We start from the raw sequence: 16,981 nt of genomic DNA on the forward strand, positions 1-16,981 counted from the left end.
CAGATACTGAAAACACCTTGCCGCTTTCTCCAATTTGACACAAGAATATCTTGATTTTGGCCTGTCCTTTGGATTATATACTCAAAAATGATCCATTGTTTTTCTAAGAGTTACCGGTAACATACTTTTAAGAATTTTACTCCGGGATAAAAGAAACAAGCTGCAGAAGCTAGAAAATTAAGTAATTGAACCAGCTTGAGTTGATTTAGCTTTCCATGATCATTGATAAGATGCACTATACACAAAGGAGGTTGGCATGTTGCCAGCCACATCAGACGGAGTCTATAAATAAAGAACGAATAAATACGGTCGAACTCACGGTTTTAGTTGCTTTTTCAGTTGTGCAAAGTGTAAAAAATGTGTGCATTTAGGTATATGTAATAAACACTATCTATAAACAAATGTATGTAATAAACACCATTCGGAAGTAACATCATTTTACAGATAGTCGTCAAAAGAGATATCTGAGTTTTTATACATTCGAATAGGGAATAGAAACAAGTGGGGTATACTAAATGTACAGTATTATGTTTGGTTGTAGAATCTGGCAACCCAAGGAGCAAGCTCAGTGTTGTGAGGTGTTCTTGGGTTGGCAGAATAATAATCAGACCAATAACATGGGGAGAGTCTATCAGCAAAGTTTCCACCACTATAGATGCAAAAAGGTAGCCAATCTTCACCCCCATTCATCCTCCTCTTGCGTTCTCTTGGGTAAGCCAATGGTGCCTGTACATACCTGCATTACATCAATGGCGGCAATTAGAATGAGAAGAAAGTGTAACCCATATCAATATGGTATATGCTTTTTTCTTTCTTTCCTGTTTCCTTTTACGAGTAAAAGTCATATCATCAAGTCTTAACAAATACCAGGCTCAAGTAATACATAACCAGTGTTTAAATCTAAGAAAATCTACTTTCTCAACAAAAAAAAACTAAGAAAATGTAGCAATTTCTAATGTTTCCTCAACTACTCATGGCAAAGCATCGTACAAACAATTGTTACAAGTCAACACTATTATATTTGGATAGGTAAAGATGACAATGGAAGGGTGAATCCATATGTAACGGTGAAACTACTATAATATTTAATATTTTTCATCATTTTCTTCTCTATCTTCATCTCCTGCAAAGTGAATGGACATTCCAGGCACACATAAACCAGTCTCTATATTTCCTAGTAAAATATTTCATATGTTCTTCTGTATGTAACCAACCACCCAAAGAATACATTTACTATTAATCATTCACAATTATAAACAAGCAATAGCAATCCCTGTCTAAACATTCTGGAGAACTGATAGGTCTGTAAGTATGTTCATGTCCGTACACCTTAGATTAAAGTCTCTTCCTTTTCTCTTCACCACCTCCACTTTCTTCTCCTGCATAGTTACGTTAAAACTGCTACAATAATTCCACAAATTCAATGACAAACTGCCATAATCCATTCCTTACCAGAAAAGTATGCCTTATCAATTTCCTCCGGCTCATCAAAATTGTAGCCCCCACAAAAAAGAAAGCAAAAGCTAGGCACTTTCTTGTTACTTTCGCATGTTAGAGATATACTAGACATATTAGCCCAATGTAATAGGCCCAAGCCCACTCCTACTTGTACTAGTAGTCTAGGGTTTAGTTGCCTATATATACTCATGTTAGGGTTCATTGTAATACAGGTTATTGTACTATACTCTTACATAATAAAGATGTAGCCAGGGATTCTTCCGTGGATGTAACTACATAACCCTCGTGTTCTTAGTGTTCTTATTTTATGCTTCCCCTTCCGCATCCACTTTAGCATATACAACATTGTATAATACATCGCGTTAATAATTTATTCAACATAGTATCAGAGCCAAACTTTGTTCTTGGCATGAACCAAACGTCTCTAGCAAGCAAAGAAGATTATCATGTGCACACCACCATCTGAAGTCACACATGCTTACTTGCTGGATCTAGACTCCATGGCATCTTGCTTCCACCATGGCTCTGTGCTGTGTCAAAATCTAACAACCAAGCAAGCCATGATCGAACTTATCGGATCTGTGCAAATCCAAGCTTCGCCTGATGAAAACCAACACCACAGACGTGCTCCACGGCCTCTTGTGAATAAAACCCAAGAACTTGTCCCCCAACGGAAGCCCCACGCGCCACCATGGGCCGCCAACGACTCCGACACCTCCCCATGTGCTGCCAAAATTCTCGACTCCCAAGTAGGTTTATGGTTACATGCGCCGCTCTGTCGGCCTCACAGACTGCCGATCTGCAAAACCTGAGAAGTCCGGCCGCTTATCTCGCCAACACGTACCTACATGTGTTGCCTGGGTTTTTGGCTTCTCCTCCATGCACCGGTGGACATCGCACGTTCCAGCCACGCACTAAAAATCTATGATCATGTCATCCATGACGTCATTTGATGATGTCAGCAAAAGTCACGTTAGCTTGATCCATGTCAGCCCTAATTACGTCATCAGCCACGTAGCTCACCATGTCAATAGTGTCGCCTTGTCAGCACCACGTCACCTAGCTGACCGTTGACCCAGACTGACCCGACCTGGACCACCCGAATCTGACTCGTGAGCACACATTGACCTTGATTAGGATCCGTTGACTCTGACTTTTGCGTTGACCTTTGACCAAAAGTTAAAATTTCCGAAATGGCCTATCTTGCTCAGTTTTTCGCGTAGATTCTGATTTTCGACTCTATTTCTTCATTTGAAGCTTCAAAATTGGTCAATTGGCACATTCTTCTTGTGGTTTCTTCAAAGGCATTCTTCAAGGCATCTCCAAGTGATATTCTCATGCTTATCCAACCTCAAGCCTTCATCGAGCTTTCGCCTTGATTTTGAGAGAGGGTGTTAGAGATGTATTAGACATATTAGCCCGATGTAACAGGCCTAAGCCCACTCCTACTTGTACTAGTAGTCTAGGGTTTAGTTATTTATATATACTCATGTTAGAGTTCATTGTAAAACAGGCTATTGTACTACATTCTTACATAATAAAAATGTAGACCTTTAAGGAATTCCTCCGTGGATGTAAACCAACAAGGCTGAACCACGTAACCCTCGTGTTCTCAGTGTTTTTATTTTATGCTTCCCCTTTCGCATTCACTCTAACATATACAACATGGTATAACACATCGCGTTAATAATTTATTCAACATTGCATAAAGTATAATTCACTAGATGAGATAGGGATGCCAGAAAACTCATGAACATTACTTATCCAACTCCCCAATCTCACCACCAAATTTATCACGTCCTTAACATCTACAGTGCTCAGTCACAACAAAATTAGTTCAAACCTGAGACAGCCACAAAATGAAAACTTCAAACATCTCAATTGTCTTAAAAACACATCATCCGCCCTATAAAAGTCAATTTTTTCAACTCTTACATTATTTCTTTATCAAAGTTCGCAAAAATGAGCACCACAAAGCCCATCATGTAACCTCCCTCTATTGCTTTAGTTGATAATCCATTCAAGACTTCCACAACAAGGAAAAAGGATTACCACATCCCCCCGGCTGGAAGCTGCTATAGAAATTTAAAGAACCCATTGCAATTACTTTGGAAACTTTAAAAGAGGTAATCTAAATTTTTTCCCTGAAAATTTTCAAGATATGGAATAGCTTAAAATATTATCAGTCACCTGCAGTGCAGATATCTCAAAAGGCTGTTATTGTTAGGATTGTTAACATTTGAAAATAATAATATAGAGAGCAGCACATCCTCCCTTACTTTTTGCATATTTCCATCAGGGTGTGTACAAGAGAGAGAGAGAGAGAGAGAGAGAGACTAGGAGTTTAGGTCTCTTGAAGTGTTTAACTAGGAATATGTTGTCTAAATTTCGCCAATGAGCTCTAGTTAAAATGATACCATTTACAAGGTGGAAGGTGAAGTCATGAGTTCAAGACCACAAGTGCGTGTGCAATTTCAATAAAAACAAATAAATAAGTAGTCTAAATTTCTACATTTGGTATCACTAATTCTTCATTTTATCTATCATATATGGAACATTTTATCACCAAATTCCGTTGGATGTTTCCGTTTCAAAATATTAATGTCATATTATGTGCATCATTCCATGGGATATTTCCTTGTTCAAAATCTTAATGTTATTATATTGTGTGTTAATGCATCAGTATAAATAACTCTCCACTATTCACTACATTAGTCGCTAACCTGTGCAATGCACGAGAAAACTATTAACTATGAAAAAAAAATCAACAATGAATAAAATATAGACAAACCCATGAAATGGATTTGAAATTTTTTCAAAAAGAAAGAAAGCTTTAATTGAAGTTTTGTGAATATGATACATTACGTTTTGTGAAAATGAAGATCATATTTGATATATTTCATAAGCAAATAAATATCTAACCATTTAACGAACCGGGTAAAGAAGAAGTTCGAAATTTTTAAGGTCGGACCGAGATCAAACCAAAGTTAAATTGTGATGACATTATAATTAATTTAATTATTATTTAAAATATAATAAATTGGAAAATTTGAAAATTTGACTAAAATAGTCCAAATAAATATAAATATCTATCTTTCAAATATATTTTTAAATCACAATTTTTAGGTAAATAAAAATATTAAATTCTAAGTAAGCATATATAGATATTGAAGTTTGATAGTCCAATAATATGTTAAGTTTTAAACCCATATTATCTTGTTCTCATAGGATTTTGTTTCCTTAACCAAAGAGTCTTCAGTTAAGTGGGCAGACAATCCAAAGGAAGCTACTGAAGAAAAGTAAAAAATATTAACATAATATGAAAAGTGCTCAAGTTTCAAGAATGTGTTGGCAGCACAATATCCACGCAAAGTGCTTCAAACTTTCATAGTTGGCTTTTTTATTTTCATTGGATAAAAAAATTTCAAACTTTCTCTTCATTTTATCTTTGAAAGTTTCAAACTGTGTATAATCAAATTATTAGCGGCTAAAATTTGACTTTCCTCCACCGTGCCTGTGAGTTTCTGTTCTTTTTTTCCGTCTTACCTCCCTTGTTTTTTTTTTTGTCAACAATTTCTTTCGTTTTCTTTATCTCATCTCGCTATCTCTTCTCTATCATTTGAACAAAAAAGACCCAAATTTTACGAAGATAGACATGAAATGGAAGATCCGAGAGCGGAAAGAGAAAGAGTGCAAAGTCTGAAAGAGACTGAGATGAAAAGAACGAGATTTTGTGATTTGTGGGTTTGGCTTGTATTTGTGATTTACGGGTTTGGTTTCTGTTGCTTGTGTACTGTGTTTGAGGAAATTTATGGGATGAAGATGAAAATGATGAAGAGAGAGATGAGATTATTTTGGTTTTGATGATTTATGGGTTTGGTTTGTGCTAGGTGTGTACTGTGTTTAAAGAAATTTATGGGATAAGGAGAAAGATGACGAAGTCGGAGATGGGAAATTTTTATTATTATCGAGTTCTTGTTTCTTCTCAAAAAAAAAAAAAAGAAGTTCTTGTTTTAGTTTTTAGAAGAAGTATCGGGTGGAGAAATAGGGATAAATAGTTTTTTTTTTTAATGTTGATTTGAATACATATGACGGAACGAATTTAACTTTAAATTTGTAGAGGAAAAAAAGTTAGAGAAAGAATTACCCGTTGGAGTTATTGTTAACCAAAAAGTCATAGGGAACTCTTTTTAGTCGGCTTCATATTCCTTCTTCTTCTGCTTCTTTTTCTGGAAAAATCAAAAAGGTCGTTTTACTGAAAAGTGGTTCTCTTTTTTCTTGATCGGAATGTCTGGAAACAAAGATTGAAACAGGTCTTTAAGTTTAGAATGATACGTGATCCTTGCAACCGGTAAGAATCTAGGCTTGGATTGTCTTACGGCTTGATGCAATTTGCGAACAGATTTTTCAAATTTCTATCTCTCTCCAGATTTCTCAGTTTTTCCTCTCTTTCCACTCTTTGCGACTCTCTTTCTCTCTCCCTCTATTTCTTAAATTCTCTCAGTTTTTCAATTTAACCGAATTTTGTTTTAAACCATGTGGGATAAACTTTAAAGTTTAAAGCCCTCATACGGTGTAAAGAAGCCTTAATAGCAAGAAAAAGCTTTTAACTGAAAATGAGCATATTAAATGAAAATAGGTCTATTAACCGAAAAGGTGCCTATTGAAAAATGAGAAGTCCCAACTGTTCAGTGTTTTTAAATGTAAAGTTACAATTGTTCGTGTTTTTAAATGTATATGTGGCATTAATTTATATAGCCACGTGGTTTAATGAGGAGTGGTCAACAAAAAGTCAAACGTTTCGGCTATTAGTTATTATATAGATTACCATCCAATCAACCTTATTCTTCCCATGGAAATGTATTTGGAAGGTTAAGGTCCCTGCTAAGATTGCTTTATTGACATGGGCAACAGCTCAAGGGAAAATTCTCACCAGGGATTATCTTCAGAAGCAAGACATCTGTCTTATTGATTGCTGTTGTATGTGCAAGAACAGTGGGGAGACTACAGATCATCACTACTTCACTGTGCCTATCTGTTGGATATCCGGTCTATAGTGTTCTGTCAGTTTGGGATTCAGTGGGATATGCTTGAGAGGGTAATGAATTTGTTGGCTTGCTGGACGGGGCTTTGGGAGACATCGTTCAGTTGATGTATGGAGGGCCACTCCTCTTTGTGTTATGTGTACCATCCGAAGAGAGAGGAACAAGAGAAATTTTGAGGGGATTGAGAATTCTTCTTTTGAGCTGAAACTGTCCTTACTTTGTTTGCTGTATGATTAGATAGCTGCTTTAAGTAGTTACTTATTCTCTCCTCTAGAGGAGTTTTTTGACTTACGTAAATTGTGTTGATCTTTGTAGTTTCCCTAGTATATTGCTTGAGTACACAGGGAGTTCTCTATTTAATTTTCAATAGAAGATTTTATTACCTATCAAAAAAATATAAACAACAACCAAGCCTTAGTTCCAAAAAACATTCTCTATATCCTTTTACTGAAAAAATATGCATATTTGTTAGTAAATTTCCTCAGGATCTACCTTTACTATTGTTAACTAGTAACAAACCTTACCTTATTCCATCAAGCACAGCATCCCAGCAGAAATGAGTATGACCAAACACATGACATGCAGATCCACTCCCCTGGATTCCATGTATAGACCTTATCCGAACCTCAAGATAATCCGAGCCAATAATTTTTGGGAGCTTGGGATAGAATAGCATCCTCTTCTCTGGACACAGCTCTTGCCTGAAGAAGATGGAATGCAATCAGCAATGTGCCACACAAATTATAGGATGCTCTATTCACAAAACAACATAACTAATCTGTAGTTGAGGTTCAGGGGTTACTTGGGAATTTTATAGTTGAACAAAATGCTCTATATTCGGGATGCTCAAATTTCCAATACAGTAATGCTACTAAAAATTCACAAAACCACTGTGGCTCAACCAACATTGCTCCAGTTTTTTCGACATAAAGTTCACTTCATATGGCATGAACCATTTGTATTCTCTTCTTTCCTTTTGGTAAAGACAGAAATAAAAGGGAAAAAATGGGCAAAACAATTTACAGGAATCTTTTAAACAAAGCCAAGATAAAACTTGGTGTACAGGAGCACACCATTGACACCCGATACATTCCAACTACCACCTTTCCACCACTTCCTATACAACACCAATTTAGTCTGCTTCACCACCACCCACTACTGCACCCTATGAAGCACGGGTGTGTATTCAGATTCGGGTGTGGGTGCAGATACGAGTGCGAGACTCGACAATTTTTGAAAAAGTAGGATGTGGGTGCGGCAATTAAAAATTTATTAAAAATATTTTTATTTATATTTTCTATATATTGCTAAGCATACTTTTTCATATAATTGTAAATATATACCAATTTAAGAGTAATAGTAGATAATAACTAAAACATGATATTCATAAATTAGAATACAACCCACAAGTTGAATTTTATTATTATTTTAATATGTATTTTGGCCAGTTTCGGCCCAAATCGGCACGAATCTGCTGGAATCGGCCCATATCAGCGCGAATCGGAAAAAAAAAAAGGCCGAATCGGCGCGTCAGAGGAGCGTCACTGTGTCGCCATGAGTCCGGTGCAGGTGCAGCGGCCCTAGAGCTGCACCCATTTTTTCTAGACTGCACTACCCCATATCAACAACAACTACTACACCTCAGACTTCCACCAATATTTCCCCAGACATTGCTAATTGCAAGCAATATAGCAATGCCATCACTACAACCATTAATGCAGCTGCTACTATCTTCATCTAACCAATTCCACAAACTCTATAAGTTCTTTGGGTTTCCTTTGCTAGTTTGTGAGCATGTATCAAATTAACATTATGTAACTGGAACTATAGAAAATATTGAGGCCCTGTCTCAAGTGCAAGAGGAAGTTGGGAAAAAATATTTTGGCCATTTAAAAACTCATTCGAAAGAACCCTATAAAATGAAGAGATTGTTGGATATGGAAAATGAAGATGCTGTAGTTCAAAAATTTTACTTAAAAAAAACATAAAGAAAACTATGGATGGTTTTCCTAGAAAATGAAATTAGACAACCATGAAACAAATATTTAAAAAAGAAGAATGTAAAACAGTTCATCAGCAAATGGCTAAGTTCTTCTATCGCATCATTAGATTAAGCTCAAGGCTCAAGCCACCTTCTTACTGCATCATTAGGGAGAATTCTTGAAGAAGTGCATAGGACATTAGATATGCTTCAACGCTATAGGCAAGAATGGAAGAAAACAGGTTGTTCAATTATGTTTGATGGTTAAAGAAGGAAAAAGAAAAAAGGAAGATGATCTATACTCAATTTTCTAGTGAACAGTCCTAATGGAAGCATTTTTCTTACATTCGATATTACACCTTAGAAATTTCAAAAATAGCTAAGATGAAGTTTGAGAAGCTACATGACATTGTAGAGAAGATTGGAGATTGGCCAGGGATTTAATACAAAAAGAGGAAAATAGACAGATAATACAACCAAGTCCAAACTATAAATTGGCCTGAGGTTTAACACAAAAGAGGAAAATATTGATTTGGACTTGTTATGTCTCTCATTGCTTAAATGAGATCCTTGAAGATTGTTAGAATAATGATTAAGTGATTAAATTCATCATTTCCTAATAGCTTAACCTTTTGGGACGATCAGTAATTTATCATAGTATTAAAACAAGTAGTCTTGAGTTCGAACCTTGCCTACACTATACATTCTATTTAAAACGTTAAAAATCCCATGTGTTGAAGCCCACACAAGAGGAGTGTTAGAATAATGGTTTAGGGATTAAATTCAACATTTTTTAGTAGCTTAGGCTTTTGAAACCATTGGTCAATGGTAATTTATCACAGATTTTGAAAAAAAGCTTAAGGACCATCAAGTGACAATTGCAAAGAATAAGAATATTACTATAAACATATATTCTACGACTTTGTGTCTAACTTGGTTGAAATTTTTCACTAGACTGAAGGATTTGATTAGCCATGTTGTTAGATGGTTTGCAACTGATAACACATAGGCCTCAACCCTTGCTTTCTTATTTGATTAGAGGGACAAACACCAATGCTTCAGGTTTTCTAGTAAAAGAAAATTTTTTGACCCGCCAATAAAGTCTACAATTTTAACTAGTAAGTAAATTCAAGAAAATGACTAAGACCATAAACATCAATTCTGATAATTTATTTAAATGGCTAATCTATATAATAACTAATAGTCGAAATGTTTGACTTTTTGTTGACCACTTCTTATTGTGCCATGTGGCTACACAAATTTATGCCACGTATACATTTAAAAACACCGAACAATTGTATCTTTTCAATATGTCTATTCACAATTACGCCTATTCTGAATCGGTGTCAATGTGTCTATAAAAAGGCATCCCTTATTTCATTTTAAAAAGTTAGTTTTTTCATTCATTCATAAGAATCTTTAGAGAGAGACAAACACACAATTCTATTCGTTGTACCTGGAAATTGTAGTGCTTCTTCTACATGTTGTTGATCATTGTATCTTGGTCAGTTTTATATCAAACATTATGTATTCATTTGTTTTGTAAGTTTTACTTTATTTCTCTTAGGGCACAAGCCCTAAAAATCTAATTCTAGCATTAGCATGAGAGCATCTATATCAGTACCGAAAAAGAGAATTCCTTGAATGTTTACATAGTTAACTTCTCAAAGTAACATCATGCATATATTATCAATTCAAGGATCTAAACTAATCCGACTGAAGTCAGGCCATGAATCCTATATAAAGATTGACGGTGTACAACACTAATAAAAAAACTAGCAAAGTTGGCACTGTCATTAAAAGATATACTGTGGGCCACTTCATCCATCAGTTATACTTCTTAGTGCCCAAAAAAAAAAAAAAAAAAACTTGAACTGATATACCTTCAAAGCATTAGTTAAAAGGCTTATATGATTCACACACATATATATGAATCCATATATATAAAAATATATTAAAGGATTTCAAGAATACAAAAGCACAATTCATTAAACTTTAATATTACCAATAAAAATTTATCAAAAAAAAAAAATTACCAATAAAATTTTATGTGTTCATCGATAATATAAAGACTATCAAAACACTGCCCCTTAACTAAGGGACATGATCAGATTTGTGCATATATTGTTTATAGATCTTATTCACAAAACTACAAAAGTAAATTATATGTGTAATAATATCTAACAATCTTGAGACAGATTTTCCTCAATTTATTTTTGTGATTTCAGTGGAAAGTTTCTGTGTGCACTAAATAAGTTTTGAGAAGTTATTTTGTGATTGAATTGTGATAATTATATAAGTTCAACTATTGGTGATTTGCATAAATAAAATCGTGTTTGCACGTAAAGGGAGTTTTGTTTTCAACCTTAATTTTTTTTTCTTTTTAAAACTAACTGCCTGCACCGTTTGGAATTGGAATACACAATATATATTTATATATAGCAATAACTGATTGCACTATTTGATAAATTTTTTGAAATATTTCGTTAATGTTCAATAATTATTAATGGCCCACTAAATTGACCTTTTATATAACTGTTGCAATTGTATGATATATATAACATTCATTGTTATAATATATTATATGAATTTGGTTGATTCTCTATCAGTTTTCGTGGTATAATATATTTAAATACTTTTGGATTGTTTTGATTCATAGGGAAGAGAATCAGAAATCCAAGAAGAATAGGATTTGTAAGGTGTGTAAAGAAATCATTCGGTATTATTGTTGCTACTATTGGTGTGGCTTGATTCTTAGACCATTTCATTATTTAACAAAAAAAAAAAATCGACTTACAAATAGAAATTTTGAAAAAGATCCACATGTTTCGTGTGTTTTTAAGAAAGATTAAAGATAAAAGTTTGAGAAAAAGTAACCAAATAAAGAAATCATTCAATATTATTGTTGCCACCATTGGTGTGGCTTGACTTCTAGACGTTTTTATTATTTAACAAAGAAAATTAACTTACAAATAGAAGTTTTGGAGAAAACCCACAGGTTTTTTGTGTTTCTAAGAAATATGAAAGAGAATAAATTAAGAAGTTACCAAATGAATATGAACCACTATTTATACCCAAAAGATTATAACCCCTTAACAGGCATATTTTCATTCAATATGCACATTTTCGATCAATAGACACATTTTTATTTAATAGACACCTTTTTTGCTAATAAGCACCTTTAATATATATCAAATATGAAGAATTATGACATTTCAATAGGCACCTTTGGTATGTCTAATTTGAATAGTTATGACATTTTAATGGCCACCTTTTAGTATATATATTACAACATATATTATATATACATATATATATATATAAATAAAATTAGGTTTCTTATTCATTCTCACAAAAAAACTAATAAATAAAAATTATTTCTTTTTTTCCTTGAAACTCATCCGGTAGCTATTCCCGTGCATTACACGGGTTAGCAACTAGTAATATAAGATTCTTAAAACTTGGTCATAGTTACAATCAGCAAATTTTCCAACTATCCAATTTAAATGAGAAGGAAACTAACTGAAGAAGATTGAATATCAGAAGAGTGATTAACTGACCTGGGAACAAAGTGAGAAAATGTAATTATTTGGCTACAAGTCCCCTGGATTTCCTTGACCACATTAAGACTCTTTTCATTGATTGCATCAAAGTACAAAGAAAGGGAGGTATCTCCATTTGAAAGTCCCCCAGGCCACTTGCATGCATGAAAGTCCTTGCATGCCTACATAGAGAATCAAAAGGATGGGCACAAACCTATTTCATAATTGAGGACCTACTGCATTATAAAGCAGTCAAAATGAAAACCCAAATGATGTAAACCAAGTAACCAACAAATAATGGAGATGGATGGATATGCAAAGGAAGTAAAACATCCCACAAGGATATCATTCTGAGGTTTCTACGTGGAGTGCTGCTATATATGTGCCCAAGATTTCAACATACAAAAATCTATATGCTGTCATTATAAATGCCTATATGAAATGGTTTGAGTAAATGAACATGATATCATGTTTTAAGACAGTAGTGGGTGCCAGACACATCAGTTCCAAGATTTTTACACCGGGTGCTGCTATATATGTGTTCCATCAATATAACATTTATAATTATGCGTGTTTGAGTGGCTGCAAACTGACAAACCATAAACCATCAAGAAAACGTTACAAATATATGTTCATATTTCACCTACAAAAATGAACTTTTATTTTTATCAGTTACCAAATAGTGCACTCAAGTGTCCAACAACCAATTTCAAGTGGAATAGTGTGCAACAAATCCTAGCCTATAAGGCAATTAATCACCAAATAAACTGAGAAAAATAAAAACACTACAACATAGAGTGATGAGATTCATCATAAATAAACATGACTCTGTGACCAATTTAGTGTGTACTAATTAAACAATCCATTCAAATGTCCAATAAGTTTTGGTAAAAGCGTGCTTAAGCACAAAGCTAGAAGCACCAAAGCTCCAGCGCTTTTCGCCTCAAAAGCAAGGTGCACTTTTTTTCCCTTTATTTATTTTAAATTTTCAAAAGAAATAAACCAAAACTGAATATAGCCATAGTATCTTAACATTATTGATATAAAGTATAAACCATTGATTTCGTGTATAAAATTCAATGTTACAGTCTGCTACTATACACTTCCCAATTCCTCCAACTTAACAAATTCTATAAGACCCATTTGGGACGGCAATCACTCCACAGTCCACCATTGATCATATATTGACTAATTCTTATAAACTGATACTTATTAAGTGATTACATTATTAAATAATATTAGTAATTAGTCAAAGTGCATTAAGGTTACTGGAGATTCAAGAAAGGATATTGACGGAAGTATTCATATTTAGCTGATTTAGAAAATAAAAATGACTTGAATTGCAATTTTGTGGTAAAATCGCAAAAGGAGCGGCTTATATAAATGTTATATGAATTATATTAAATGTTTTATTTCAATATATATGATTATTTGATCACTAATTGTTGTATTTTTCATTTATAATTATTTTCAAATTTATCAATTTTTTTTTTAAATGTGCGCCTGGTGCTTTTACCAACACTTGTCCAATTACTGTTCCATTAACTAATATGAAAAGAAAAAGACAGCAAATTTTTACACACCATGCTACAAATATAAAGCCTGTAAGATGCAAATCCATTATCTATGAGGGCCCAAAAAATCTAGGAATGAAATTTTTTTATCTAATACACAACTAGTTAGGCATCATGAAAGTGTGCAGAACATTGCCAGTTCAGTTTAGTCATTTTGCAGTAGGTGACTATTCTTATCAGAGAAAATAAAAGGCCTGCTGCTCTGCTAAGAGAATAGGACCCACATCAAGCATTATTAAAGATAAAAAACATAAAGACCCTTACTAGGAGGAAGGAAAGTGAATCACCATCTCCAACGATTGAATGCGGATGCCAGTTATATCCTTCTCTCGATCAAAGCTCTGCAATAAAAGGGGGACAGTCCATACATGAATTCATAATTAAGCACCACATGGAAAAGTCATCAATGTTATTGGAGCTAAAAATTGCAGAATGGATGCAAAATACACTCTAATAAACCAATCACCTCATGGTACCAGGAGAACAAAGGAATGATTCCCAAGCCATCTACAACCATAGGATTAGTCTCAACTCCAAGTACTCTACATGCATCAAGCAATTTATTTAGCTTTTGAAGAGAATCAACCTGGAAACACAACTTTAGATGCTCAGATGATTATTTCCATAAGCATTGAAATATCAGAAAAATAAATTGAAGAACAAGCTTTAACAGGAATCAAATTCTGAAAAAGATATAACTAATGTCATTGCCAAGCATTGTAAATTGAGCAGGAGCCAGCCCTAGAAAGATAAACTTTCACTGTCTAACTGATAACAGATATTTATCAGATGTAACCATATAGTTTCAGTGAAAGGTCAAATGTATAAGGTTTAATGAGAAAACTAATAAAAAGAAGAAGAGGGGTAGGGGTGGGAAGTATATAAATAAAATTAGGGCTTTTAATAGAACAAACAGCTTGTCCAAAGCTCAGGTTCAGATTATTAAGATTCTCCTCCAGAATTAATTAATAATTAAGGAAGCTAAGCTTAATTTTAGAACAGGCCGATTTTTTAGATCAAGTTGAACCTGAAGTACATGAAAGTTAGCTCTCTTACACACTCCACCAAGTGTAATACACATGAGAGTAATAAGAGTCTTTAGTAATAAGTAGAATAGTCTTTGCTCAAGCTAGGATTATCAATAAGCTGCCTCTGTGTTTATTTTATTTTATTTTATTTTAATGTAGGGAACTTTCTAAACAACAGCCCTTTGGACTCGCCTTTAGCTAGTAAAACCTACAGGCAAATGACCCCACCTGTAGAACCAGTAGTCAAGTAATCCAGGGGCATTCACCACTGATGAGCTAAGCAGTTTGTACTTATGCCCAGGAGCACTGCCTCTGTTTTTCACCAGCCTAAAGAATCAAAACTCATGCTTTATGTTCTTATTTCAATCAATTAACAAGCCAAACTAGAGAAACACAAGGCCAACAGAGCTTATGAACAGTTCAAAAAAGGATGATACAGTGACATTACTTCTTAAAAAGAAATGAGACACTTTTCAGCACAAAGTTCACAAGTTATTTAAAGCTGCTTATGATAAACAGTTGAATAGCTTCTTGAATATCTTAGCCTTGAAATTTCAATAAATGATGGCACAGCTATTAAATCATAACATGCAAATGAACTATAGACTAGGCGAATGACAAACTCTATTACACTGTTGACCATGATTAGGCACTGTCACCCCACCATACTTTAACAGGGCCTGCTGCTTTTTAATAAATCAAACTTCAACAGGGTTATTAAGCTTAACCATAGCAACTTGATCCAATATCAAACAAACTGAGCTAGAGTATCCAAACATTGGTCCCACTTGGGCCACCTCATTGACAGATTCAAACCTGTAATGGTAAGAAATTGTTTAACTAACCAATGATAACCTGAGAAACCATCCTGCATGCGTACATTCATAAATATACAAACAAAGAGACAGATATAAACCTAGCACATCTCAGTATGGAATAATCGAACGTAACATATCTAAAAGAATTTGAAGGATGCGAATTTCTAGGAAATCAATGATGTTTCTTACATAATCTTCTCCTTCCCGACGACACCAAAGATCATGGTTTCCTGGTACGTAGAAGACATGCTCAAATCTATCCTTCAAAAGAGACATAGTCAAAACAAAATTTCCATATATTTCTGCCACATCACCGGCTATGAGAATAATATCCTTCTTGTGTCTCACAGTAGATATGGACTTCACCCATCTCATGTTCTCTGCATAGTCTGTGTGCAAGTCAGAGAGCACAAAGACACGCAAGCCAACAGCATCTCTAGAAGTTAAAGGTAGTATTTGAGGCCGTTCAACGAAACCCCTCTTTATGTCTGTTTTGTATTTGCTTAATGTAGCAATGTGTTTAGAAAGATAGTTCAAATTCATGGGTTTTTGAGAGGCACATGAGTAAGAAGGGATGAACCTCATTACCATGTGGGGTGTGAGAGCCAACCAAATTCCTTCAACCTACAATGCTGCAAGAAATTGTACATTTTTTTTTTTCAATACAAACAAATAATTAATCATTGGTATCTGTCATGGTTTCTTAAGTTGGAGATGAAAGCAGGATTGAATCATTAATTACATCATATATAATAAATCATTATACAGATTCACGGAGAATTCAGATATTTGTTAATTTTTTTGTTCTTTCAACTTAAATTTTTTTTTTTTTTTTTTGAATGAACTAATTCCTATTAGATTAGATTAGATTAGATTAGATTGGATGTGTGGGTTACAGTAATCCATTAATTAATAAAAATTTATAGTAAAGAACTTAGACTGTTGTAGATGTCAATGTAGCTAACTATACCCATTTCGTTTTCTCCTACGAATTTTAACTCAAACTTGAAAGCAAGACCAAACATATTAACCTACGAATACATAATACTTTAAAGAGCTTAGCCAATAACCCACCAAATCAAATCCAAAAAAAAAAAAACTGATTTACAATTGGCATAATCAGAATAATTTATAAAAAATCAAAAACTGATAGATGGTGAGAAATGAGCGAGTACCTTCTTCACTATAATCTCCCAAGCTTCTTTATGTCTTTGCAAGAAGAAGCGTTGAGGACTTTATATTTAATATTTTATAATTTCATACCAATGAAGATTTTGTTTTGTTTTGTTTTGTTTTGGGGGGGGGGGGGGGGGCTAATAATATTTATCCATACTATAATTGGAGACGGCATAAATAATGGATTCTGAGAAGATCCGTCACACAGTCGGGTTCGGGTTGACGGCATCATAGTCATAGAGTCAACTGGGTCTGGGGGATTGAAGTAGAATTCATCTAAATGTTTTTGAGTTTTATACCACACGACATCATTTTGGTCATATCAATGAGTGTGGAAGTTTGGACATGAATTCCAGGAC

General features: G+C 34.1%; 1 protein-coding gene across 2 annotated transcripts; it reads right to left on the reverse strand.

Annotated features, from left to right (window-relative positions):
• Window positions 1–349: 349 nt before the first annotated feature.
• On the reverse strand, window positions 350–16,977 carry LOC142630258 (uncharacterized). 2 transcript variants are annotated; one of them, XM_075804238.1, is made up of 8 exons: window positions 16,622–16,977; window positions 15,636–16,078; window positions 14,067–14,186; window positions 13,888–13,941; window positions 12,045–12,208; window positions 7,028–7,204; window positions 5,606–5,687; window positions 350–736 (listed from the first exon to the last, which is right to left on the reverse strand). In XM_075804238.1, the coding sequence occupies exons 2-7, from the start codon at window positions 16,035–16,037 to the stop codon at window positions 5,633–5,635; spliced, it is 972 nt and encodes a 323-aa protein (XP_075660353.1). In that variant the 5' UTR covers window positions 16,038–16,078; window positions 16,622–16,977; the 3' UTR covers window positions 350–736; window positions 5,606–5,632. The 2 variants fall into 2 exon arrangements, with proteins under 2 accessions (XP_075660353.1, XP_075660352.1); XM_075804237.1 differs by lacking the exon at window positions 5,606–5,687 and having other exon boundaries at window positions 16,622–16,971.
• Window positions 16,978–16,981: the final 4 nt, after the last annotated feature.

Source organism: Castanea sativa, chromosome 4 (genome assembly GCF_040712315.1).
Source record: "Castanea sativa cultivar Marrone di Chiusa Pesio chromosome 4, ASM4071231v1".
Lineage (NCBI taxonomy): Eukaryota > Viridiplantae > Streptophyta > Magnoliopsida > Fagales > Fagaceae > Castanea > Castanea sativa.

What these genes read in the sequence shown, in the direction of transcription:
- LOC142630258 (XM_075804237.1), bottom strand. Translation starts at nt 16,037, where the DNA reads ATGGTAATGAGGTTCATCCCTTCTTACTCATGTGCCTCTCAAAAACCC. An exon ending in TGTTCTCCTGGTACCATGAG is followed by an intron (nt 13,942 to 14,066) that starts GTGATTGGTTTA and finishes CTTTTATTGCAG; the next exon opens with AGCTTTGATCGAGAGAAGGA. An exon ending in TTTTCTCACTTTGTTCCCAG is followed by an intron (nt 7,205 to 12,044) that starts GTCAGTTAATCA and finishes CATCTTCTTCAG; the next exon opens with GCAAGAGCTGTGTCCAGAGA.